The following is a 27,644-nucleotide window of genomic DNA, read 5'->3' on the forward strand; positions in this document are numbered from 1 at the left end:
TCCCTCACAAAACTTTGTATTCAGCATAAAGAATGATGGAAAAGTTGCACCTGGCACCATAGGATTTAGTCTGCCGCAGAGAAAGTGGGCTTCTCTCTCTCTTAACCAGGAGATCACAGTGAGTCATTTACTCTGTTTTGATATAAGAGCCTCAGCATCTGGCATGAGGGCTTATCTCATTGTGTATGAGTTGTATAAGTAACCTGTATTGGTTTGTACTGAAAAAAATTTAATAAAATGGAGATAAGACTTTGGTGGACGACGTGCCATGACACTGCATTTCTTTTTTATTGCATGTCTTGTTCTTTTTATTATATTGTTGTTTTAATCGTTATGCTATCACTTATCGTTGTTGTCTTAATTTTTGTATGTGTTGTCCGTTTATTATATCGTTGTTTCACTCGTTATGCTATTGTTATATCTGATATACCGTCATAACACTATCACTTATCGTCACTTAGATTGTTGTCATACCAATGCGCTAGCGGTCCTATTTATTCACCTTGTTAGCCGGGGTTCTTACCGTTTGCCGTTAGCTGGAACGGTTGATATTATTGTATATAAATGAGTGCGCTCATTTAGTTGAGCAGAGCAGATAGCTGTACGCTCCTCGGCTAGTGAAATTTCCTTCGCTAATTAAAAGCTGAATGAAACTACACGCGCTCTCTTCTCTTTATTTATTAGTAGAGATCGTGCCAAGTAAAGGCCGGCCAATCCCTTTACAATACGTATGTAAAGTTCAAACAAAGTTCAAACAAGTAATTCAAAAGTTATTCTAGTTACGAACAACGGTACATACGTTCGTATGTACCGTTGTTCGTAACTCGAATGTTCGTAAGTAGGGAACCGTCTGTACTTTCCCTTTTAGAGCCGTGTATTGCAGTGAATAAGCATCTATCTGACCAGATCTCGATTAAGCATTTGATCACGGAGACGAGCGTTCAGCCCTATGCTTATTTTCTAGCTCCAGTTTTTCAATCTAGCATTTCAAAGACTCACAATCTTTACTATAACAAGAGCCGTGTCCGTCTGTCCCAAACAGTGCTAAGAGTGTTATAAAAAAGATTGTGCGCAATTAACTCCGGATATTCGGCTTTCCATCTAGCCACAGTACAATCTGTGCCACTTGACCACCTTTCCACATCTAGAAATAATTGAGCACATAGTTATTGAACACTAAGAGAACAGCCATGGCCCAGTGGTCTTATGCCGTGGCCCTGGGCCAGACACAGACCCGCCAACCCAAGAGTGGGGGAATGCGTGAGATTTGGTTTTGGGGCAATTGATGTATCAATGATAGTATATATAAAATTATGGAAATTGGGACAAAAATCTCACGCATTTCTCACGCATTTTCATTCTTTCTTTGGGGTGATTGCGTGAGTCTCACCCCCAATGCATGAGAGTTGGCAGGTATGGCCAGACATGGCCCAGGGCCTGACTTGCAAACAACAGGCTGGTGTTTAATTCACAAAAAAGGCCACTGGTGGTAACCAGACCGCCAGCACACACGTGAAAACGAGAACTATTTAGTTGCTAGTAAGTGTAGGCCTACAGTTGTATGAATAATAAGAAAGTCACATGGTTTTGTTGAATGTTCAATGTATTCTATTCATGTAACTATAGACTGCCCACTTGTAAACAACTCATCTACTGGTACGATGATGTTCATTGATTAATAGCCTGAGATTGATGGCCCTTAAAGATGTGGTTACGTCAAATTTGAGTTAATTTTAAAGGACAGTTTTTTTGTCTATCAGTTGATATGTTGTTTGTTGTGTTAGGCGACCTTATTGTGAGATATTTGAAGATTAAAATAGAAAAACATTGATAGCGGTAAAAACGCTCATGCCAAAAAAACATGCCCCGACTTGCCCAAAATGATGTAACACGTGATACAACCTGTCTCTATCTCTCGCATTCACATCGGCTCTGCAATAAAATTTTAGTCCTACGTGGCTCTTTTGGCATATATATTCTATCTTGTATTTGCTCATGTTGGATAGAATAAAATTTTAAATCCACCTACAAATACATTATTATTAATGTCTCAAACGCCTCAAACAAGAGAAATTAAAAACTTGTCATATTAGCTTCCTCTAAATGCTGTGTAAACATCTTAGTGCCGAATACCAATTTTACTGATCTACCTTAATTATGGTGATCAAACTAAGTAGAATAAGGTCTTCGTATTGGCACAGTTCCGTCGCTACCAAACCGGAAACTAGTTACTAAGTAAAATATATGGCGGATTAGAGTGCCCTGAGTTTGCGACTCGAGTTGATGAACCGAGTTTTATTTACAAATTCGAATTTGTAAAAATAAGGTGCAATATACCGGTATTACGGTAGCATAACCGTAGATCTGGTTATATTAACAATGATACACTGATGGGCCGGCCTGTATTCCCTGGTTGCAAGTTGGGCGGCTAATGTTAGGCGACTAGTTATGAGCATCTGGGAGTTTGGAGGGGGCAGTGTAAGCCCCCCAACAGGTTTCTTTCATGTAGGGCCTCAACCGGGCATCTCATGCAAAGTTTAAAAAATTTTTTATCGGAAAGTATAAACATTTTTTCTATTATTTGAGATTTGTTTGTTTTAGGTGATGTAACTGCCAGGACGTTTTCAGATTAAGATAGGCTAAACTTGACTGCAGTTAAAACGCTCAGAAAAAAGACATCTCTGTCTTTTGAGCGTTTTATCAAAGATCAATTTTGCCGATTTTATTTTAAGTATTGGCCATTTCCAAGCGGATGTTTGTTAAATTTTTACCTTTTGCAAACCTTTATAAAAATCGTTAACAAGAATATTTTGCCGATGATGATAATAATGACGCCTAAGAACTATTAAAAGTTGACATTTATCTCTATGGCTTGGAATAAAGTGATATAAACCGTTTCCATTGGGCAAATAACTGTTCGAACTAATGATGTTGAGGTCAAATTATCTAAAGCAATTTATCATTGCGTGAGAACGGACCAAACAAATCCGTTCGAGTTAACCTTGTGTTCGTGATAAAATTTTACATTTTATCCGAAGGCGAGTTATCCGAGTTTGACTGTACTTAGCCGCCAAAAATTCCTAAAAAGTTAGGGCGGCTCAGCCGGCCAGCCCCCCAGGAAATACGGGCCTGCTGACGGACACCCGTTAGCTAATAGAAATTAAACTATGTATGTACTGTAAAACTTCAACATGTTCAACAACTCGAGTTGAAAACACTATAAAGCTCCACAAAAATAAGCAAGCTGCGTCTTTGAAAAGAATATGTGGCGAAACCAACTGCATCCCTAGAAGTCATTTACATTGCATAGTCAACGTTATCGAGTCATTATTGGTATCAATTTGTAGAAAAAAGTTCACTGGTCACATTTGGTTAGTTGATTCAAATACTAAACAAATGGTCGAGCTATGCAAAAGTATCTGTGATACAGCTCTGATTACACTTCATAAATCCGTCTATCAGACAAAATTTCAGCACAGGTGTCAACGGGGCAATGATGTATTCAATGTTCTGCAAATCATGTTTTGCATCATCTTCAACAGTATTATTTTATCATATAATTTTTACCAGCAAAAAAATTTTCATCTCGGCATAAAGATTTTATTAAAAATATCCATCCAAGCCGTGGCCACTCACATAGTTTCAGCTCATACAATAGGACAAATTCATCTACTGCAGTAAATTCAAACTAAACATCATGGTTTATGCAGCACACATTCAAGTCTCTCTTTCCCATTTATGGCAGTTTTCACACTGACAAAGCCGCTTCGCTGGTGGGATCACATAAACATCCTGTAATAAATAAAAAAAGTGCAATAAATATATGTCATTCATAGATATGTCATTCTAACGTGTATCTACTGAAAGCATTTAAATTGGGAGTTAGAAAGACTGCGAGTGGAATTTTAAAAATAAATCAATGTTTAACAGAAGCATAAGTATGCCAAGCCAACGATTTGGAGCTTTGGTTCTGGAAGGTAAAGGTGTGCATTGATCAATCGATTTTCCTCGCTTTCTACAAGTGAGAAGTGAACATATAAAGTCTATACATAAATCTAATTCACTAGGTAAACTGTGAAATAAAATTTGAAGCAAATATAGCTAGGTGAAATGATAAAAAATTATAAAACGATGATTGGTGATAACAAAAAGTTATAATTCTATTAATTAGTAAATGTATTCATGAGTACTAAAATTATTACCTTTAGTATATTCATCAATCTAAGCCATTATATTGCTAGATGCTATGGATTAAAAAGAAGCCGTCAATAACTCACTCACTGTGCATCCGTATCTCGCACGCGCGCACAAAAAATTACATTATATCCTCAAACAAGGAAATATAATCTGAATGTAATGATGATAGTGATGAACTCTTTATGGATTAAAAATAATACATAAACAAAACAAAAAAATGCCCCTTTTTGAATGTAAACACAACAGTATATCTATAATAGGAGACTCAAAGTAAAAGGTAAATTTACCTCAATTCTCCTATCTTCCTCTGTAGCATAATGCTGCTGACGCCTGTCAGCTCTAACTATAAGCTGTCTGTCCCTAACTTTAACCACCTGATGCTCAGAAAACTCAGAGCCACCTTCGCAGGAACTGGAAGCATTTTTACAATTCTGTTGTCCGTCAATAAATTGTGTTGATTGGGTAATTCATTAAAGTAACAATGTTAATTAATTTAGTAAATATCGATGTCGATGTGATTTAATAATAGAGTAAAATCCCTAACTTTGAGATCACAGACAACGCGTTTTACGTTTTACGTTTTTACGACCTATATAAACATTTTGTGCTGATAATTGGCTAATGAAGTGATCTTATATTTATCGCTCGTGGACTCTTTTCAGATGTGTAACTCGTTACGCCACAAAAGAAGCACCCGCTGGAATCTGAGCTTTTTAAAAGATGGCCTCATTCAAACGCATATATCTCTGGACAGGGTTGGTCTACAAAGACAAAAATGGCATTAAATTGTAGCTGATGTTTTAGCCTTTTATTGGTCTTAATTTCATTAAATCGACCTTTTTGACGCAACCACATCTTTAATGGTTGATTCTATGCAACAATCCGGTATTATACATGTACAGTCGACTCCTTAAGTTATTATGTTGTTTAGTAGTGCAGCAGACTCCCACGATAACTAGATATATTATTGGTACAGTAGATTCCTACAATAGCTAAATATTTTATTGTTACAGTAAACTCCTATGATAACTAGTGATGCTATCGCTACAGCAAACTCTTCCAATAATTAAAGATTTTATAGGTACAGCAGACTCCTACAATAACTAGAGATGTTATTGGTACAACAGACTCCTACAATAACTAGAGATGTTATTGGTACAGCAGATTACAGCAATAGCTAGAGATGTTATTGGTACAGCAGACTCCTACAATAACTAAAGATGTTATTGGTGCAACAGACTCCTACAATACCTAGAGATTTTATAGGTACAGCAGACTCCTACAATAACTAAAGATGTTATTGGTGCAACAGACTCCTACAATAGCTAGAGATGTTATTGGTACAGCAGATTACAGCAATAGCTAGAGATTTAATAGGAACAGCAGCGTATACGATAACTAGAGATTTTATAGGTACAACAGACTTCTGCTATCATCCGATGTTCTATAGGTACAACAGATTCTAAATACCAGATGTTCGTAGACATTAAAATTGCAGACAACTGCAATGTTAATGAAAACAACTGCTTTAACATTGAAATCCTCTTACGCTGGTCATATCGCTTTTTGAAGGTTAGACCCTACACGGCCGACCCAAAAAAGGAGTATATTTCTAATCTGACGCTAGCTGTAGACTATATCTCCAAGAAGGGGTGAGCAAGAATACTTAACAAGAGGTGCTCGTTCTATGTTTTGTTTGCCATCCAGCTTTGTTCACTTATATTAATTGGTCAAAAGACAGCGCGTATTGTCAAGATTGAATTATGATTGTGCGTGGTTGAAATGCGATTATAATTAAAATGTTACTGTAGTCGTCTGCTCTGGAAATTGGGCTACTGTGCTGCCAAGATGGATTATTGGTGTGGGCTGTCAAGTTGAAACTCTTGTCAAGTGTCGCCATCATGTGATTACATGTGTTGCTACCATGTGACTACTTGTGCTGCTATAGTGCGACTACGTGTGCTGTTGTCATGTGACTACATGTGCTGTTGCCATGTGACTAGGTATCAAAAGTCGTAATTTCATTATGGCTGTTAGTTGACTATGTGCTTGTATAATGTACTTTAACTGAGTCCAACTCTCCGCAAGAATGCTCTAAGGGTACAATTTGTGCAAACTGGTATTTTAGGGCTAATTTCGCAGAAGGATATGACACAGAGAAGATGGAAAAAGAATTTGGTATGTCGTTTGCTCCCAGTAAACTCGCCATAAGAGAAGACCAATTCCTCGTTTTTCAATTTCATGGTAAGAGGACGCTGATGCTCCAGGTGAAGGAGTTGGAAGGTAAGTGAAGCTTGACCTGATATCCACGATATTCATTTTCATGTCCTTTCTCAATCGCCATGGCAAGTTAATTCTTAAGACTTCGGTAAGTGTAATGAATGGTATATGTACTTCATACTATTCATATCATCTTTCAAGATTAAATTTCAAGATGAACTTAGCTTGGAATTTGTTGAATTGCTGTTATAATTGATTATTTACTTTGTAATCTTCTACTGATGTTATATAGATTAGACTTTAGTATAATAAGTGTGGGGTTTTATGATTTTGTTCCTTTGTAGTACTGATGATGTCAGGGGGAGACCAACCAAAGCCAAGAAAGGGCAACTTTGGTATACTCATACCAAACACACAGATAACATTTGAAAAGGTAGAAGGCAGCACTATCAAGCTCACCGGCAATCGGAAAAGGTGAGATGACTACTTCCTCTTTTGTACATTTATACCTAATATTTTCTCTGTTCATAGGCCTAGATACATGTCACTCTCTTTATTTTTGTAGAAAAATGGTCTATCGGTCTAACATCTTGCAGGAATGGGACTCTACCAAGATGGGCATCGGGGGACTCGACAAAGAGTTTTCTGATATATTCAGGAGAGCTTTTGCTTCTCGGGTCTTTCCTCCTGATCTTGTTGAGCAACTTGGTTCGTTAAAAAACTTTCAATTTCTGATATTGCAATGAGCAGAATTCTTATCAGTTAGACTTGGTCTATCCAAAGTTCTTTCTTTGAACCTATTCACTTTTGGGTTAGATAGCATGATGGCAATTATGATGTCTGGTAGTGAATACATCATTGCCAGCTTTACCAGGAATAGTGTATTGCTGTTCTTCTTGTTTTTGTGCTATCCTTCATCTTGTAATAGCATTTGTTCTCCTGTCTGATTGTAGGTGTCAAACATGTGAAAGGAGTTTTGCTCTACGGTCCTCCTGGTACAGGAAAAACTCTGATAGCCAGGTAGTGTCAGCACTATGTGTGGGGTGTGACAAAGTCATCACATATTTACATCTACTTTGATATTAATACTGCCATTTGCAAGTCATCCAAAATTATTTTGCAAATAACAAAGAGATTTTTTAGCATTGCCTGTTTGTAGACAAATTGGCAAAATGCTTAAAGCTCGGAAGCCCAAGATTGTCAATGGTCCACAGATTTTAGGCCAACATGTCGGTGAATCTGAGGCTAACATCCGTAAACTATTTGCTGATGCCGAAGAAGAGCAAGCTCGAGTGAGTGATCCTAGCTTCTGCAAAATGGCTCCTTTTTCTGTTCATACACCATGTTGTAGCCTCAGCTCTTTGTCTTTTCTCACGTACAGCCGCCTGGTATCGCAGTGGATGCTTTGTATGCCAACCACTGCACTAACTTACGTAATGGCACACAGCCACACTACATTGCTATGGCTCATTGCAGTAAATTAGTTGCACAATTACGGAAGTTCATACCTCCTACTGAATTCGATGATATCTGATAAAAAATATAGCATACTGCAAAATAGATCAATAATGCTTCAGTTCAATTAGTTGATTGAAGTCATATTTGTGGTTAGTTATGACAGCCTGTTCTCAGCGTAAAAATGAATGAATTGTATAATAGTGTAAAAGCACTGAAAATTCAAAGTTTTTGATCTTGCTAAAATCTTCAGATATTCAGTACTATGTTGGATCATTGACTTGCAAGTACTTGCCTATACTTGTCAAGTACTTGTCTATATTTGTCAAGTACTTGTCTATGCTGTTCAAGTACTTGTCAAATACTTGTTTATATTTGTCAAATACTTGTCCATCACAAATACAAGTTGCAGAAAACTGTAAATATTGAGTAACAAGTGAGTGGCTTCAATGACTCAAACCTAGAATACAGGCCCGTATTCCCTGGGGCGGCTGGCCGGCTGAGCCGCCCCAACTTTTTAGGAACTTTCCGCGGCTAAGTTCAGTCAAACTCGGATAACTCGCCCTCGGATAAAATGTAACATTTCATCTCAACACACAAGGTTAACTCAAACGAATTTGTTTGGTCCGTTCCCACGAAATGATAAATTGCTTCAGATAACTCGACCTCCACATCATTTATTCGAAAAGTTATTTGCCCAACGGCTATGGTGACGGTTTTTATCGCTGTAGAATATCACTTTATTCCAAGCCATAGAGACAAACATCGACTTTTAGTAGTTCTTAGGCGCCATTATTATCATCATCAGCGGCAAAATATTCTTGTTAACGACTTTTATAAAGGTTTGCAAAATATCAAGTTTTACCAAACATCCGCTTGGCCATGTCTATCGAAAGCGTAGAAACCTCCGTATGAACTTAAAGCAAAATCAGCAAAATTGATCTTTGTTAAAATGCTCAAAAGAAAAAGATGTTTTTTTTCTGAGCGTTTTAACTGCGGTCAAGTTTTACCTATTTAAATTTAAAAACGTCTCGTCAGTCACATCACCTAAAACAAAACAAATCTCAAAAAATAGAAAAATGTTGATACTTGCCGATAAAACTTTAAAACTTCACATAAGAGGCCCGGCTGAGGCCCTACATAAGAGAAACATGTTGGGGGCTTACACTGCCCCTCCACACCTCCAGGTGTTCATAACTAGTCGCCTAACATTAGCCGCCCCAACTTGCAACCAGTGAATACAGGCCTGCCAGAATAGGCGTTGTTATGCAATTCTTTGCTCCCGTACAGTTCTAAGTCGTATTGCTTTTTTTTAACATTATCCCACAACCAAATGAGCGGAGCGAGGTTTGGGAATTTTTATGATAAATGAATGTGCACACAACTTACGAAAATTATTAATCAACAATGAGACGAACCCTTGTCTCGAAATTTCATCAACAAGTTTAACCATCGTTTTGTAAAGTCGTTAAAGTATAATAATGATACAAAACACATACAAACTTATTTAAATATGTTACCAAGTCTTTGTAAACCGTCGTTATTATCTTAAAACTTACCCATCTGATCGGATTATACACAAATAGACAGATTAATTTGGACGAAAATCGCCACAAAACGCTTGAAAAGCTTGGTTTAATAAAAGTTAAGACCGGCCTACGATACGCCAATAATGCCGTACGACAGATAGTAGAACTATTTAGCAGTGCGCATTTCACGAGAAAACCGTGCTCATTTCACCAGTCTATGGCATTGTTTACTTGTAATCGAATTTATTCGAAGGTTTCTGTAATAAAGGTAGACCGTTTGAGGCGTAGACTGATTTACAGGTACGAAATTGTGGTACACAGTTTATCAACCTATGTTTTTTGTCCAATCACCGAAGGTTTCATTATTTAAAACGTTAGCCGAAATTCTTTACAACTTAATGTACAATAATAATAATAATAATAATAATAATAATAATAAAATAATGGCATGCTTCTGTCATGCGGTGACAATGCTTGGTAGTGTTTTCTAGTAGAGAAACACACCACCAGGACTAGGTTTTTTTATAAGCTACCTTGGGTGGTCCTAACACTTATCAAGGGCTTCTTCTGGAACTGTCAGATTAACCTGAAGAGATACATTTTTGCAACACGTCTAGTCTGATAGAGCCAGGTAGCCATTTCAGTTGTCCAATGTGCGAAAGACAGAGGTGGATCTTTAACGTGGCCACATTGTCAGTGTGGTACACGTGGCCTCCAAGTTAAGGTCTAGATCCAAAAGACCCAGCAATTTAGGGTTGAAAGCTTGCTGAGAGCTTTTTATTAGATTGGCATTAAGCAGGGCTCGAACCACCAACCCCATGGTTAACATTCAAAGATGATACCACTAAACCACCCTGATACCCTACTTATGTACAAGCTAGGGCGGAACTACAACGCCCCTTCAAGGCTAGAACATTTTTTATTTTGCTGCAGTTTCAGACGCGTGAATGCTCATACTTGCTTTCTGTTGAAGATCGCTATCAAAACCATTCTACATTCAACACAACCAACTTTCAAACTGTGTATAGTACACAGTAGCTTGCCATTTTACATCTACTTTTGCACTTCAGAGTTATGATAAACATATTTCCTTATTGTTGTTGTTAAAATACATACATTACAGTAGGTTAGGCCTACAGCTAAAATTAAAATTTTTTTTATCGTTGTAAAACAGGTTTGAGATAATAGTAGATTAGATGTGATTTTTGTGTGTGATTAGGTGTGATTTATTATTGTATTAAACCAAGCTTTTCAAGCTATTTCTAGAACATTTATATTTCTATTTCAAACAAATCTCATTTACACTATACTCTGTCAAATCCTGCTGAGAACTACTTTTTAAACAACCAACAGTACCCTTTTTTTTCCATTATCACTTTGGTCGTGGGCTGTATGACAGTGAAATTTCTAGTTTATTGTGATAATCAACATTCATGACAAAAAAAAGCATGTTTTTCAAGACGTACCAAAAGACGTACGCTTTGTTTTGTGATGAATAAATTCCTAGCTGAAAACTACACTTCCTTATGTGTACTTTCCAAACACACCTTGGAATTCCAGCTTCCTTTGCAGTTAAGACAACTTGGATTTTCTTTGAGTTTGAATACTTCCCTTTTACTCATGAGAACAAGCTTTGATATATTGCAATCATAGGTCATGCGATACGCAAGATCTGTCTCTCTATTTCTCCCCTATACCATTGCTTGAATGAGTCAACATATGATTTTCTATTTGTTTTTCCTTTTTATTCCCTTTCAAAAAATGGGGTGCCTACGTTATAATATTGAAATGAAGCTCCCTGGATTCTTAGATAATTAGTGTTGCTCAATTTTTATTAGATTTTAGTTAAGGAATTTAAATATTTTAATAACAATTTAAATATCATTTCTTTCCTTGCAAACTGTACGCATGAACTGTTTCAATACTTAAAATGTATAGTAAGTTATAGCCAACTTTACAATAAACTCTAAGACGTAATTTATCTTTTTTAACACAGACAGAGGCATAGGTATTGATTTAAACAGATATTGACATAAACTTACTTCTTTTACTATATACTTGTAATTGCTACCATATGCATGTACTTACAGTGTGGTAACATGAGTAGTCTACATATGATCATACTGGATGAGATAGATGCTATATGCAAGGTGAGAGGTTCTGTAACTGGCAGCAGTGCTGTTCACGATACAGTAGTCAACCAACTGCTGTCCAAGATCGATGGAGTTGAGGAGATAAACAACATCCTTGTCATCGGTTTGTCTGCCATTATCGTTTTCCACTTTTTGTCATTTGTAGTACCATTCTAATTTTTAAACTTCATATTATGAGAAAAGTTGTTTTTGTTTAGTTTAAATAAATTAAGAGAAAAAATAAAACACCTGTAAAAGTTTTCAAAATTTTTCAAACATTTTTAATTTCTAAATTTCATATCACGAAAGAAGTGTTTTGTTGAAATAAATTAGGAGGAAAAATAAAACTGTATAGGTGTTTAAATGTAATTGTGAAATCATTAGCAAGTATTGGCTAAATATAGCTAAAAATTATTTGGTATACAGTTATAGGATTTTAGTTTGTTACAGTGTAGGCATCAAAAGGTGAAAATATTGTGTAGAGAGGCATAGAAACCGATAGTAATTATCTAATGCCAAAACCTCTGGATCAAAATCATCATCAGAATGAGTTTGTGTAAATATTTTTATCACAAACGATCACTGATATACTGTGGGATTAATGGCGACATAGTGAGATATAGTATGAACCAGCCTAAGGCAACGGCAACTAACAGATTTTGTAGATGGGTTTGTGATAGTGTAAGTAATGCTATCACTGGTGTATTGTGGGATTATCGTCGACATCCTGTGATATAGTGTGTAGCTATGTTCCGGATAGATATGAGAGGGGTTTGTGACTGATGCAAACTTTATTGGCCAAAGTTTACAACGTAAAAACTACAATAGAATTATGCATATTATAAAAGGCATCAATAGACAAGATTTCGCATTCAGTCAAAATTTACACCAGTTTTATGATCTATAAAAGTTTTACATCACTCTTTAAGCAGTTGTTAAAAGATAGCATTGGTAAAAGTAGCATATAATGAGGTATAAATTCAGTATTGTCGCAGCAACAAACAGATGTAAATCATTGAAATGTTAAACTACAGCCATTCTGCTTAAACTATAAAATTGCAGTTGAGAAATATATAGTGGCTATATAAAATGAGAAATTGCATACCTTGTACTCTCTGTCACGAAACTAGCTAATACTACGATCTGCTTGAGAGATACAGTCGAAAGTGTCACTCGTACCTTTGAGCGCACCTCTTCACTGTTCATGCTGTACTGCGGTCTTGAAACGATATCTCGCTTTTATACAGTGGCAATCTTGTAAACATGTAAACAACTACTGCTAAGTATAAAATTAGAACTTATAAATCACTAAAATAACTTTTGCAATTGGTAAGCAATAGGGTTTCGCTGATTCATTGTTGCTTTTACTATAGGTGACAGCGTTGTCACTACATTTTCATCATTGAAAGTTAGTGCATTGTGCAATGATGACCAGTTCAGGCAGCCTACCAATTAATTATCCACCAGGTCAAATAAACAGCAAACAGGAAAATAGACAGCCAACCCAAATACATGAATCATGGCAGCACCATGTAACCGTCCAAAACACAAGTGTGTTGATCACGCTAGGGCTGCCGTTACATAGTGTGAACCTTTGAAAATCACAGCTTCTTTTGCGGCTAAGACAACCTTGATTTTTCTTGAGTTTCAAAATTTTCCTTTTACTCTTAAAACCAGGTTATAGTTTATTATAATCATTATACAAATCGCGTTATACCATCGCAAACTTGCTCATTCTATCGAGAAAGTTTTATTAATGTGTTTCTTAAGATGCTTTGGCCAGGATTTGTTGTCATAGTAAAAATTTGGTATATATTTGGTGTATTTTTGTAGAATCAGGGGTGGTAAACAATGGATTACAAAAAAAAACCGAAATGTTTTTATAATTTGTCAAAGTACATTTAGTGGGTTTCACACAGATAAATAGAACAGAGAAAAGGGATAGTAATCAAGTATGTAGCAGCAAAATACAGCGCAAATACTAAAACGGGGAAATGGCAAAATGGTTTTAAGGTCCAGCCTATATTTGATGAGAAAAAACTATTGCACTGTACAAGTTGAAGGTGGTGGTAAAAGGTTCCAAAATGTCTAAGTAAACACACAAATGGAAACAAAAAGAGTTGTGAATCCTGAAATGCTGAATTTGAATTTGTAAAACTTATAATTCTAGCACAAACAATAAAACATGGAATATCAGTTTATTTGGCTAATGTCGCAAATAAATTTAGTTTCCCAAATATTTAACCTCTAAAATCTAACTGGATTTGTAAGATGTGGGCTTACAGAGATTTTTTTTAATAATTTAATGAAATTAAAATTTTAAAAACTTGAAGCACTTCTTGAATATTATCATTATTAAATCAAAAATAATTTACATGATAAAGAATGATTACAGACAAATTTTAACATTTTGGAAATTTTCATTTTTAACACCTTCACCGAGAAGTCGCTATTCCATTATGAAGTCGCTATTCGCTTATGATAATCAAGCCACGCCGATTTCGTTGCTAGGAATGACCAACAGGAAGGATATGATTGATGACGCGCTGCTGAGACCCGGCCGACTTGAGGTGCATATGGAGATAGGTCTGCCTGACGAAGATGGCCGTGTTCAAATTCTCACAATTCACACATCGCTGATGAATAACAATGGAAAACTACATGATGATGTTAATCTCTCTGAGTTGGCTGCACAAACCAAAAACTTTAGCGGTGCTGAGCTGGCTGGGTTGGTTAGGGCAGCGACCGCAACAGCCATGAACAGATATATCAAGGTTGGTGCTCAATCGAGCTTATTTCTGTTAGTACTAAATCAGTTTTGCTAATTAAGTCTTCAACTATGATTATACCCAGATTGTTAATCTGCCAAGCATTTCTTTTGTTTTCCTCAAACATACAACAGGTCTAAACTTCTGTTTGTTTAAAATTTTGTTAATGAGAAAAGTGGTTATTTATTTTGTTGAGCCCGTACAAACAAGCTATAGAAATGTACTCGTCTCAAGAACATTGTTACGCTTATCCTTGAACTTGCCCCAATATGATTGAAGAATCTGTTCATTTACCATTTGGGGACAGGCCTATTAACTGTTCAGAGTTGGTCTTTTCCAATTTTTTTAAGTGATTTGAACTAGAATGAGATTTTTTAGTTTACGAATATCCTTAAAAATAGGGACCGGCAAGGCATTACTGAGCTCAGCAGCTATTCACATAACTAAGTTCATGTTCCCATGACGTTTAGTTATACAGTAATCCATCACTTTCCGCGGCTAATAGAGGCTGTCATTGCTCTCAATAATTGAAAATTCAGGAGACAAAAACTAATTTGTTGAAGTATATATATATATATATATATATATATATATATATATATATATATATATATATATATATATATATATATATATATATATATATATATATATATATATATATATATATATATATATATATATATATATACTCATGCTACAGACAATACTGTTTCGGCTATTGAAGCCTCATCAGTGCAGCTCAGAGCTTAGGCAAGGAACACAAATCCCATTACCAATGAGAGTTGACTTCCTACCACGAAACAACTAAGTTGCCTCGCAGACTTTAAGAAAGTCAATGTGCTGGCACCAGAGTGCTCAAATCACAAAAGTGATGAGCTTTGCACAAAGGCTAATAGTGCCGCACCTCTCACAGAGTGCTCAACCAAACCGAAGTAAGGGAGCATATACTCAGAGAATATATATATATATATATGTATGAGCCAAATTTTAGCACCAGAACACTTAAACCACTTTCTAAACATATTGTATTTATTTCCTATGTAATAAATAGGTAACTAAGTAAATTGAAGTTATTTTGATTGACTTTCAGTTTATATTTCAACTTTTAGTCCCAGTATTTTAAACCAGAGAACACAGTTGTACGTAGTACGGGTGTATTTTAGACTTCATCTGATCTGAATATTCGTACTTGTACTTAATTGGGCTCGTTCTCAGGAAGTCACATGTTTGTAAAGGTATTTTATGTATGCATATTTATGTATTTTAATGTTTTTGTTAATTAACTTTCTTTTTAATTTTCTAACCAACATTTTTAACTGCAAAGTACTGAAACAGTGGAAGGTGAGCTGCAAAGTACCGAGGTATTACTGTAACTATTTGATTAGAAATTCTTCTGTTAGCACAATCTATGCTGCAGTTTTTCACAAGGCTTTTCTCAACAATTTTGCTGAATTTAAATTGTTGTTATATAAATTACAGAAAGTTCACTATGTAAGAGATATTAGCTTCTAACCTTGTGCTATTTTTAGAGCTAGTACATTAATCTATCGTATACGTGAAAGATTTATGCAAAGGGAAATGTCAATGAAATTATTCACTAAATCTAGACATTTCTCACCCACATGTCAATCCTTCCTGATTTATGTTCTACAAGAAATGCTGGGCTGCAAAACTGACTCATTGACCTATTTCTATGATGAGTCTCTAATAATATACATTTTTCCCCTAGCCCACCTCCAAGATTGAACTTGAGCCAGATGCATCTAAAAAAATTAAGATTTTGCACAAAGATTTCAAGGCAGCCCTGAAGGATATAAAACCGGTATGACATATCTCTTTTATTGTGTAAGCCTTTTCTTCATAGTGTAAAGGTTTTGTGCGCTGCCCTTTATTACTCCACCAACACAAGACTCAGTGTGAAGAATAAATACATGTATTCTGCTTTGTTCATAAGTAGTTACAGCGAAAATCATGCAACAAGCAATGAAACAGGCTGAGAACAGCTCTACTCTCCAATCGTGATGTGTGCTCTTATATAGTAGAAACCCCCCTCCCTGTTCCACTTTCTGTTCCAAGTGGCTTGGCTCGGCAAACTCAACTCGGCTTGGTCCTGACGGAGCCTGGCCTAGTATGACTCAAACATTCCATCACAATAGCTTTTCGGCTTGGCTTATCTTTGACTGCCACAAATGACTGAACTTAAAATCAACTTTTTTTATAAATATTTAAACGTGCCATCAATGATTTTGTAGCAAATATTATAGTTGTGAAACATGCTATTAGCTTACGCAACTCGTAGAAAGTTTTTGTAGATAATATAAAAGCAGCTAGAGCCACTGGACATTGGTAAGTCATGGACAACTATGAGCAGGCAGTGAATTGTTACAATTACTGGGTTTTATGTTTTGAATGGATTTGGAGTTGCTTCCCGCCGAATCATAGAAATGGTAAAATCTGAACGGATTCAATGCCATTTTGCTTCGCTAAATTTGTGCGAATGCATTCGCAGTGAGACCACTATTCAATGTCACGAAAACGCTCACTACTGATGGATACGAATCGATCATACTCGGCTAAGCTCTTTCCTAGTGAAGGTAAAAAAATTCAGCACATTTCATCACACCACCGCCCGGGTCTCTTTTTACTATGTACTATCGCAAACAACGAGTTGTTCGTATGACGATAACAAGATAATTACCTTTTTATTTATTTCGCTCTGATTTATGGTTACAACATCCTGTAATATCTTTTTTTGTTTCAACTACACTATCTATGTTGTTGATATCACCCTTTCATCTGGCCTGCAAATAGGGGCTTATTTTCCAATTCAAGTCAATATAGAATTCATCATCATCATAAAAGCGACTGCCGTTCATGCAACCTCTGAAGTAATAACAGCAAGTAGAAAATTATGTTGCTGTTTTGTAATATAAGAGAGCGGCAATAAAAAAACCAAACTGAAAATTCTGATTAGCCTCCTGGCTGAGTTAGTGCAGCAATTGTGCGAGGTGTGAATTAAAAAGCTGATGTCACCCAAAAGTGAGTCTGCTTTAACATGTTCTGTTTTGAGGAGTACATCGCTAATATATAGCTATACACATAGATAATGTACATGTAGTTGAAACAAAAAAGATATTACAGGATGTTGTAACCATAAATCAGAACGAAATAAATAAAAAGGTAATTATCTTGTTATCGCCATACGAGCAACTTGTCGTTTGCGATAGTACATAGCAAAAAGAGACCCGGGCGGTGGTGTGATGAAATGTGCTGAATTTTTTTACTTTCACTAGGAAGGAGCTTAGCCGAGTATGATCGATTCATATCCATCAGTAGTGAGCGTTTTCGTGACATTGAATAGTGGTCTCACTGCGAATGCATTCGCACAAATTTAGCGAAGCAAAATGGCATTGAATCCGTTCAGATTTTACCATTTCTATGATTCGGCAGGAAGCAACTCCGAATCCATTCAAAACATGAAACCCAGTAATTGTAACAATTCACTGCCTGCTCATAGTTGTCCATGACTTACCAATGTCCAGTGGCTCTAGCTGCTTTTATATGATCTACAAAAACTTTCTACGAGTTGCGTAAGCTAATAGCATGTTTCACAACTATAATATTTGCTACAAAATCATTGATGGTACGTTTAAATATTTAGAGCCATATACAACTAAATGTATATACAGCTATATACAGCTATACGTATATAGTTGTATACTGCTACACATATATACAGCTGTTTATAATTATGTACATGTATAGGCATATATAGTTATTTGTAGCTGTATACAGCAATATACAGTACTAGATGAATGTCTGGTAATAAAAGTCTGCACAGAAAATTTATTTTTATTTAACATATAACATCAGTTACTATTCCAACTTTTAAACATTATATCTTGAGAAAAGTGTTTTGTGCAGTTTAAATAAATTAACAGAAAATAAAAGCAACTGTAAAGGTTTTCAAACTTTGTGCAATGACTGTAACTTTCAAACTTCATATCATGAGGAAAATCTTTTGTGCAGGTCAAATAAATTGAAAAAAATAAAACAACTATAACAGTGTTTAAATGTAAATGTGAAATAAATAGCAAGTAATAGCTAAATTAAGTCTGCTTTGTTCCGATTACAATAAAAGATGATTTGGTAATGATACAGAACGACAAACAGAAAAAACAAAATAATAATCTTGAATGTGTTGAATTAATAATAAAAACTCGTGCATGAAAGTGTATGCGTATATAAAAAGATTACTGTTCTAGCAGAAGCCATCTATCAAAACTTTGACTTCGACGATACTGGTACCTCTTGATACTGGTATAAATGTAAAAATGAGATATCGCACTGTCTTTGTCTGGTACTTTGTGTGACCAAACAGAGAAAGAATGTAGAAGCTATTCCTGCTTCAGATAATACAATTGTCCACATGAAAAGTATTAGTCTTTACCGATTTAGAAATTAAATTTTACGAAAAACCGGAAATAAAAGTTCACAAAAACTTGACAAAGCATTGAGTTTCATAGAGTTTATAGAGTTCATAGAGTTTCAATTAATACGTCAGTAAGTGTGTGAAATCAAGAAAATGGTGCATGTACGATGGCGATTCGATAAGTAAAGATAATTTCCTTATAAGTTAGAATATTATTGTGATACATGCATAATTTTTTGGAGTTATGTTCTTTTAGGTGTTGTCTTCACACTGTAATCTTTTTTAATAACTTTGAGGCTATAAATGTTTTTGGAGACTATTTCAAAATGGCTGCCCTTCTTGAAATTTGCTCACATGTTGAACATAGAGCTGTAATAAGATTTTTGTCAAGTGAAGGAGTCAGACCAAGTGACATTTATAGGAGAATGAAAGCTCAATATGGTGACAGTTGTTTAAACCAAAACAGAGTTTTCAAATGGGCTAGCAGTTTTAAGGAAGGAAAGACCTCTATTGAGGATGAACCAAGGTCAAGCAGGCCAAAAGAAGCAGCCACACCATCCAATTTGGAGGCTGTGGACAAGCTTGTCAGAGCAGACAGGAGGATAAAGGTAGAGGAAATTGCTGAATCATTGAGCATCTCCATTGGAACAGTGCAGTCCATTCTTCATGAAGATCTTGGGTACTTAAAGGTGTGCTGCAAGTGGGTACCCAAAATGCTCAGTGATGCCAACAATGCTAAGCAATTGGAAATGTCTAAGAAGAATCTGGACAGGGTTCAAAAAGAAGGTGATTCCTTTTTAAACAGACTTGTGACTTGCGATGAGACCTGGGTGGCACACTATGAGCCAGAGTCAAAGCAGCAGTCAGTGAGGTTGAAACACCCATCATCTCCTGTCACAAAGAAGTTCAGAGCACAGAGAGGTGTCAAAAAATTGATGTTGACAGTGTTTTGGGATGTGAGAGGCCTCATTACAGTAAGCTTTCTTGAGCAGGGAACCACAGTAAACAGTGAAAATTACTGCCAACTGCTACAGCAAGTCAAGAAGGACATTAAGAACAAGAGAAGAGGCATGCAATCTCGTGGCATCATTCTCCACCAAGACAATGCAAGGCCCCACACTGCCACTCGAACCATTGAGACCATAAACCAACTAGGTTGGGAACTGTTAGACCACCCACCTTACAGCCCTGATCTTGCACCTTCTGACTATCATCTCTTTGGTGCTCTAAAGTCCTATACCAGAGGGATTCATATGGAGAGTCACGACGAGGTCAAAGCTACTGTGAGCGAATGGTTACGAAGGCAATCTGCAGAATTTTATGCAGATGGGATCAAGAAACTGGTACCAAGATGGCAGAAATGTGTTGACTTGTCTGGCAACTATGTTGAAAAAAAAGTATCTAACTCAACTACAACTTGACTTATTGTAAAATTATCTTTACTTATCGAATTGCCCTCGTAGTATATAGTAAGAGCTATGAATTATAAAAGCCTTCAAAAACTCATGGCTAGACAATTGGAATGCAAACCTGCATACTCAATTGCAATCTTCGTGAGTTCAAATCCAGCAGAATGCGCGATTCTAATTCCAAGGTTTTAATAGCTATAGCCGAACCATACCGAAGTACACACATACACACACTCATACACATGATTTTTGAGATGTATATATAGATATAAAACTATATGTATATACAGTTATATACAGCTGCATGTACATACAGCTATATACAGCTGTATATGACTGTACATACAGCTATATGTGGTTCTATATGAGTATAGAACTCAGCAAAATCTTCTGCTGTTGCAGCACATTCTTAACAAAATTGAATTTTTTACTTGCCGTAGAAGTCACTTGGAGAATACAATTTAAGAAAGATGTTTTGTAGGCAACAATCCGCATGATTGCTGGTATTTCAAAGCATTTTGATCAAGTTAAATTACTTCAACTGTATACTTATACTATACTGTTACTTGAACATTACTGTTCAAATGACATCTATTAATTCCAGCTTGTAGCGGTCTATTTCTATGGTAACTGTTTAAAAATCAAATAACACGGTCTTTTTGTGCATAGTAAACATGACAAGTTGTCATCACGCCCTTTCAATGCGAGCAACAAGTGTTCAATGTGTTTGTAGCAAACAAAGTTACATATATATTAATTTCTAGTTAGCAGTGCCAAGCTAAGCAATTAATACTGTAACGCTAGCACATACAATAACTATAGACCAGGTTTTTCTCTCTACCAATAGTCTTTTCAATGATATGTCAACAAGCAGTGATGTGAAATGTGTCGTAAGCATTGTAATTATTGAAAATGTTTTCCAATAGCTGAATAGCAATAACCCTGTCAAATCACTGTTTGTGTGTAACATACATGTATTTACCTTAACAGTACATTGGTAGAGTTTCTTTATTTACTATTGACTATTTTTGACAAAACATAAACTTCAGCAGTTCCATTGTTATTAGCTTGGATAAAATCATCCATTACATCGCTAGTTGATCTATAGCATATATTTAGTTGAACCAAAGAATGCAAAAGGCTCTTATAATGACCTTGACATAGTTTTGTAATATAGCTTTTTTAAATTCTGTGTTGAAATTTCATGCCACTTTATCATGACTAGTAAATGATGTATCATACTGTGCTACTCGTCATTTGGCAGGTGTTCGGATGCAGTGAGAACGAGATTGAACCACTCATGGCATATGGTGTTTTAAATTGGGGCGAGCCTGTAAGCAAAGTGCTTCATGATGGTGCCTTGCTTCTTTCTCAGGCTAAGAACTGTGAGGAGACCTATCTTGTGTCTGTCCTCATTGAAGGTGAGTAGCGTGCACATACATCTTTAATGAAAAAGTTGGTGGTGAACCTGATATTTGAGCAGTATTCATTATCAGATATTGTAGTGGGGAGCTCAGCAGGTGTGTTACATCTGAGTTCCTTAGTAATTACATCTCAGTCTACTAGCAAATGTCTACTTTCTCAGGTCAACCGCAGAGTGGCAAGACCACTCTGGCAGCTAAAATAGCCCACAACTCTGGCATCCCCTTTGTGAGAGTCTGCACTCCAGAAAAAATGGTCGGCTTTACAGAGAGCGCAAAGTGTCTCGCTATCAAACAGGTTGTTGTTATATGCTTATCAGTGCTTTTTACTCATTGTGTTGGTTAAACTTTGCTTACTAATTGCTGAAAGATTCTAGCTCAGCAATGAACACACGTACACACCACACCATGCACCATACCAGGTACCACACCACGCACCACACCACATCACACACCACGCACCACATCACACACTACACCACGCACCACACCACGCACCACACCATGCACCGCACCACCGCACCACCACACCACCGCGGTTGAACTTAAGGAGATTGCTACCACGTGTTTTTTAACCACAAGTTCTACCACTGAGCTACGGAAGGCGTATTGATCAAAGACATTATCATATACCGTACAGTGTATGCCACGCTAAATGAGGCATTATTTGAAACTCTATTGATTCTATGAAACACGAAGCTTTGTTGTGTTTTCGTGAACTTCTATTCTCGACTTTTTGTAATGTTCAATTGCTAAATCGTTGTGATAGTCAATACTTTTCACGAAGACAATTGTATTATCTCGACTAGGAATAGCCTCTACATTCTCTCACTGTTTGATCAGACAAAGGCAGTACGATATCTCATTTTTTCATATGTACCAGTATCGAGAGGTACCAGTATCGTCGTGTTCAGAGTTTTGATGGATAGTTTCTGGTGGAACAGGAAAATTTTTTATACACACACTTCTTATATAAAAATAAATTTTTTATGCAAAGACTTTTATTACTCGGTTTGAGTAATAAAAGATCACACGAAGATCGTTACCGCAGTTTGGGAATCCGATTCCCTATCCACAAGTCTACAAAAGCTCTTACAATCCATTGTTCTTACAATATACTATATACATACTTCTCAATGACATGCGCTAAATGACGTATTAATTGAAACTCTATTAACTCTACAAAACGCGAAGCCTTTTCATGTTTTTGTGAACTCCTATTTTCGGTTTTTCGTAACGGTCAATTGCTTAATCGCGGTCAAGGTCAATTATTTGCACGTGAACAATTGTATGATTTCGAATAGGAATAGCTTCTACATTCTCTCATCGTTCGGTCAGAGAAAGACAGTCCGATATCTAATTTTTACATTGGTACTAGTGTCGAGAGGTACCAGTATCGTCGTATTCAAAGTTTTGATGGATAGCTTCAGCTGGAACAGTAACATTTTTTTACACACACACTTATATGCACTAGTGCTGGGCATGGGTAATAAAACGCCATGAACTCATGGGTTTGTCTTCTCTCTAGTCTCGGGTGATAGAAATTTTGAGTGTTTCGATCTTGCGGGTTTGGATTTTGACTTGCGAGTTTGAGTTTTGGTACACGAATCCGTCGAGTAGTGGACAAAAACTCGGTCTATTGCGCCCAGCGTTAAGAGCACTTTTTAACAATCCGCCTGTTAATGCTGCGACCACAAAAATCGGTCGATAAAAAGTAATAAAAATAATATTTAAATTGAATAGTATTATAATTGCATTGTAAATTTTAAGATATGTTCAATGTTTGGAAATTTTTGACATGAAATTCGTATCAACAAACCCGATACCCGAAAAACTTGTTGGCCAATAAGTATCCTTGCCAAACACTACTAGCTACCCGATACTCTAAAAACTCAAACGGAAAGGGGCTAGTCTAAACTCGTTGGCCAGGAATTGCTTGTGCCCAGCACTAATACGCACGAAGTGATATTATCAATTCAACGTATTCAGAAATTTTATTTTGTTTTCTCAGTTCGTATAATTGTATCATTACCAAATCATCTTTTATTGTAATTGCTGCAAAACACACTTACTTTAGTTATTACTTGCTAATTGTTTCACATTTACTGTAAAGACTGGTTCATGTTGATTTGTAGATAAACTATGTTGCATTACTGCTATTGTAGGTATTTGAAGATGCTTACAAATCTCCCCTTAGTCTTGTGATAGTTGATGATATTGAGAGGCTTCTTGGTAAGTATAAGCTCCTCCTACATCCTCCTCTATATCTCGACTAGCTCTTCACCTGTCTTAAATGTCTCCTGAAGTTGGCTCCTCAAATATCTAGCTTATTGTCTTTACTTCCAGCTTTGATCGCATTACCTCTGCTGCCTCCTTCAGCGATTCTCTGTTCAATGCTTTTTATTTTAGGTTGACTATTAGCATACCTTTTTCGTTTTAGCACTTTGAAACACAGCAATAACACTAGACTAATCACTTGGTACATTTTGTCTATATTTAAGCATTATTCGATAAAACATGAACTGTTGAAAAAAGGGCCAATAAATTATTTAATCCTGACTGAGACATCTAGACAGCCAATTCTGTTCTGTTTGTTTATCCAAATTGTTCCGTTTCCATTATTCAAATCTTATTGTCTGAATTTCGAGGCGTTACAACTGAAAAACCGACTGATGCAATTATGCAGTGATCATATTTTGAATTTATAGCAAACACTTAGTTTGTCGGTGAGCCCAGTTGGCAGGACCTATATTATGTTATATTATATTATATTCGGTGTTATATTAGGTAGAATGTCTTCATTGATTAATCTTTGATTACTCAGCATGCTTGCCCATCAGCAATAGCTTGTGTCAAGGTCAAACAATGCATAATTTTGTTATGACTATTCGGATGGCTATGGACTCATCTAATGAGAAGCTACTTTCTATGATTGTAATGTTTTTCTAGAACCTTATTTAAGATAATAAAGTATTACTGCAATAAATATTATTACCAATATAAGTATGAATTCTTTGTTATACTCCATAACTGTTTTGGTTACCCATTACTTACTAAATGCTAGTTTACCTATAGTTAGTCAACTAAGGACATGGGTGTTAGTAGTTGATACATGTGTTGTTAGTGGACTTGTGTGAAATGTCACATGCATTTGTAGACTATGCTCCGATCGGGCCTCGATACTCCAATTTGTCTCTGCAAACACTACTTGTTCTCTTGAAGAAACTGCCTCCCAAGGTCAGCAGGCTATTCAACTATAATAGTTTTAAGGCTAACTAAGCTTCTGAAGTCTGACTTGGTTCAGACAGCATGTTCTATAAGTTTAGCTTATCATGATATTGTAAAGCTGCTTCTCCTGTGCTAATTAGTGAGTCATAGCTTTTTTATTGACTTCAAATATCCTGCACCATAGATGATGTAAGAAAGCTTATCATTAAGTAGGGCATGTAACAAAAAGTTTGACCAACTTAAGATCGCTTATCAGTTTCCGATTCTGTCAAAATTTATACGGAGTTTGAAAAGTCTGAAAATATATAGCTGTTTGTTCATATAATGTTTTGCGCATTGTTCATTTTTATGTATATATGGTTTAACTCTGTTGCTAAGGGAAGCTTTTATGACAGCTCGTTTTAGTATTTATACAAAAAAAATTGGTCACAGATCACAGAATTAACAGGTTTACCCTAAATTTTGCCATAACAAGTTTAGGGTATCGGGTTAGCATTGCGCCAAAAAATGAATTAGTTTTATTTTTTACTCAGAATTTACATAATATCATGGTTTTCAGATGTTTTTCAATTTAGGATGGATGATAAGAAATGTTGTAAACAGCGACCTGATTGTACATGTAGTTCTGCTTGTGAAACTCTTTAACAGTAAGGCCTCAGATATTTCTGAAAACTATATTTTTATATTATAGAATGTTGGTCTGCGATTTGGTCAATTGGCGAATACGATAGCGTTTTTTTGTTGCAGCCTGTTTCACTAAACTACAAGTATATTAAAAATTACTAATGTTTTTCAAATGGATTTTTGTGCAGAATTTTCTGCTGATTCATAAAAAGCTGTAGAATAAAGCTTTATGACAGAAACTCTAGCTTTTACAGCAAAACTGCTGAGTATATGTCAGCAAAAGCTCTGCAGCATGAATTAATTCTGTCAGAAGTTGCAAAAGGTTTGTTAGAGAAAGAATTAAGCAGAGGAGATAATCAAATGCCTGTTGATTGTGTAGGGTCGTAAGCTGTTACTTGTGTAGGGTCGTAAGCTGATGGTGATTGCCACAACGAGCAGGAAGGATGTGTTGAGAGACATGGAGATGCTCAACACATTCAATGCGATCATTAGGGCTCCAAATCTGACAACTGGAGAGCACCTGCTTGCTGCCCTCGAGTTGATGGACAGCTTCTCTAAGGAGGAACTTACTTCGCTCACCAAGCGTACACAAGATAAGAGGTCTGACTTGACACTCATCTATAAGCTGCCTCCTCATGATAGGCTTTCCGGGGCCTGCATAACGTTGTTGTAATAAATGCACGTAGTTTTTAGGATCTTATCTTAGCACTCTTAGTTTGGTTCCTGACTGTCAAACCTCTACATATGAATTTAATTTATTCTGAGATTCGACTCATTTGTTGGAGCAATTATTCCCCTAAGAATATGTGATTAATTATATCGTTGTTCCACAGACCTAAAACCTATGATGGCTCAATAATATAGTGCAGTTAATTACACATAGCATTAAAACCAATATGTTATATAAAATTATATGAAAAACTAAATTATATGTAAAAAACCAAATCAAGAAAGTAGCCTTTACCTCAGGGATGTGGTCAGTGATGCCTTGAGATGCAACTTTCATTCCTTTCAGACCCGAGCACCAAATCCAAAAAATCTCTTTTTCCAAGCAATCATTTCTCTTTCAAAATGAAAGAAATGGTATTAATTTATTCCAGCCCTTTAAAACGCGCTTAACCCACCCCATAATAACTCTCATAACTCTTGTAACTATTATATGTTTTAGCTATACAGAAAAGTATATTTCAACGTGAAACACCCTCAAAACTAAAAGTTGCAAATATAGAAATACAATATTACCATGGTCAAAGATGAATACTGCATTTTTGCCTTCAAGACAGACGAATACACCAACAGGCGAATTTCAGAGGAGCAAATTAAAGGCGTCTATACGAGAAAGATACGATGTATTACGAGAAATATGTCTCTACAAAACCTAGCTGGAAAGTTCTGAACTAAAAGTTTCCAACTTTTCACCAACAGCTGCACAAGCTAAGCTCATGTTTCAAAGTTTGGCTCAAGTTACTAGCAAAAATTTAGCTGGAGCTTGTGCACAGATTCTGAGTAATTCGTGACTTTAACAAATTGTATCTCAAGATATCACTGTATAGACTGGGCGACGTGAAGTTTCAAAAGTTGCCATAGTTATAGAGATGCGCAACATAATTCACTTTAACTTACACTGACTTACCTTCTTACTTGTAGTCTTTACTATATTTTTAATACTTTAATTCTTTTCAGTCCCTTAATTTACACGTATAAGATTACCATGCTTCAAAAACTTTCATTCACGGTTGGTTGGAAAAATTTTACATTTCTCATTTTGAAAAGTCCATAAGTTGTGTAGATCTTTGACGATATGTGATTGCCGTCAACAGTAAAATAGTGGTGTCATATAATTTTGCGTTTCTTGTAGGGTTTGGATTGGCATTAAGAGGTTGCTCTCACTCTCACGAATGGCCAAGCAAATGGATGAAGGACAGAGGGTGAACAAACTTCTAATGTTGCTTGAAGAGGAAAAGGCCATTAAACCTTTTCTTTAGCTACTTATTTTTTTCAATTTCTAGTGACATCCAGCCTCTATGAGCTGCCTCTAGTAGGTGGTCATAACTTCAAGTGCCTGCGGCTTGTTTTTCACAGAGTCTCAATGCATTCAGCTGTTATCAAATAATAAAACTTTTGTTTTTCCTGTTGCTCTTAATAACGCACTAAAAGTCTGCATTGCAGCTGTCTGGTTTGAATCCGTATGGTAATATCCATACAGCAGAAGATGGCCATCCGGTC

At 36.1% G+C, this 27,644-nt stretch overlaps 1 protein-coding gene across 2 annotated transcripts; it reads left to right on the forward strand.

Annotated features, from left to right (window-relative positions):
- LOC137388809 (vesicle-fusing ATPase 2-like) lies at window positions 1–27,491 on the forward strand. 2 transcript variants are annotated; one of them, XM_068075261.1, is made up of 16 exons: window positions 1–118; window positions 5,770–5,849; window positions 6,326–6,480; window positions 6,762–6,891; window positions 6,983–7,125; window positions 7,371–7,437; window positions 7,577–7,709; window positions 11,492–11,657; window positions 14,045–14,307; window positions 16,034–16,126; window positions 21,410–21,566; window positions 21,731–21,864; window positions 23,732–23,798; window positions 24,724–24,803; window positions 25,822–26,018; window positions 27,277–27,491. In XM_068075261.1, the coding sequence occupies exons 3-16, from the start codon at window positions 6,360–6,362 to the stop codon at window positions 27,401–27,403; spliced, it is 1,878 nt and encodes a 625-aa protein (XP_067931362.1). In that variant the 5' UTR covers window positions 1–118; window positions 5,770–5,849; window positions 6,326–6,359; the 3' UTR covers window positions 27,404–27,491. The 2 variants fall into 2 exon arrangements, with proteins under 2 accessions (XP_067931362.1, XP_067931363.1); XM_068075262.1 differs by lacking the exon at window positions 16,034–16,126.
- Window positions 27,492–27,644: the final 153 nt, after the last annotated feature.

Source organism: Watersipora subatra, chromosome 2, assembly GCF_963576615.1.
Source record: "Watersipora subatra chromosome 2, tzWatSuba1.1, whole genome shotgun sequence".
Classification (NCBI taxonomy): Eukaryota; Metazoa; Bryozoa; class Gymnolaemata; order Cheilostomatida; family Watersiporidae; genus Watersipora; species Watersipora subatra.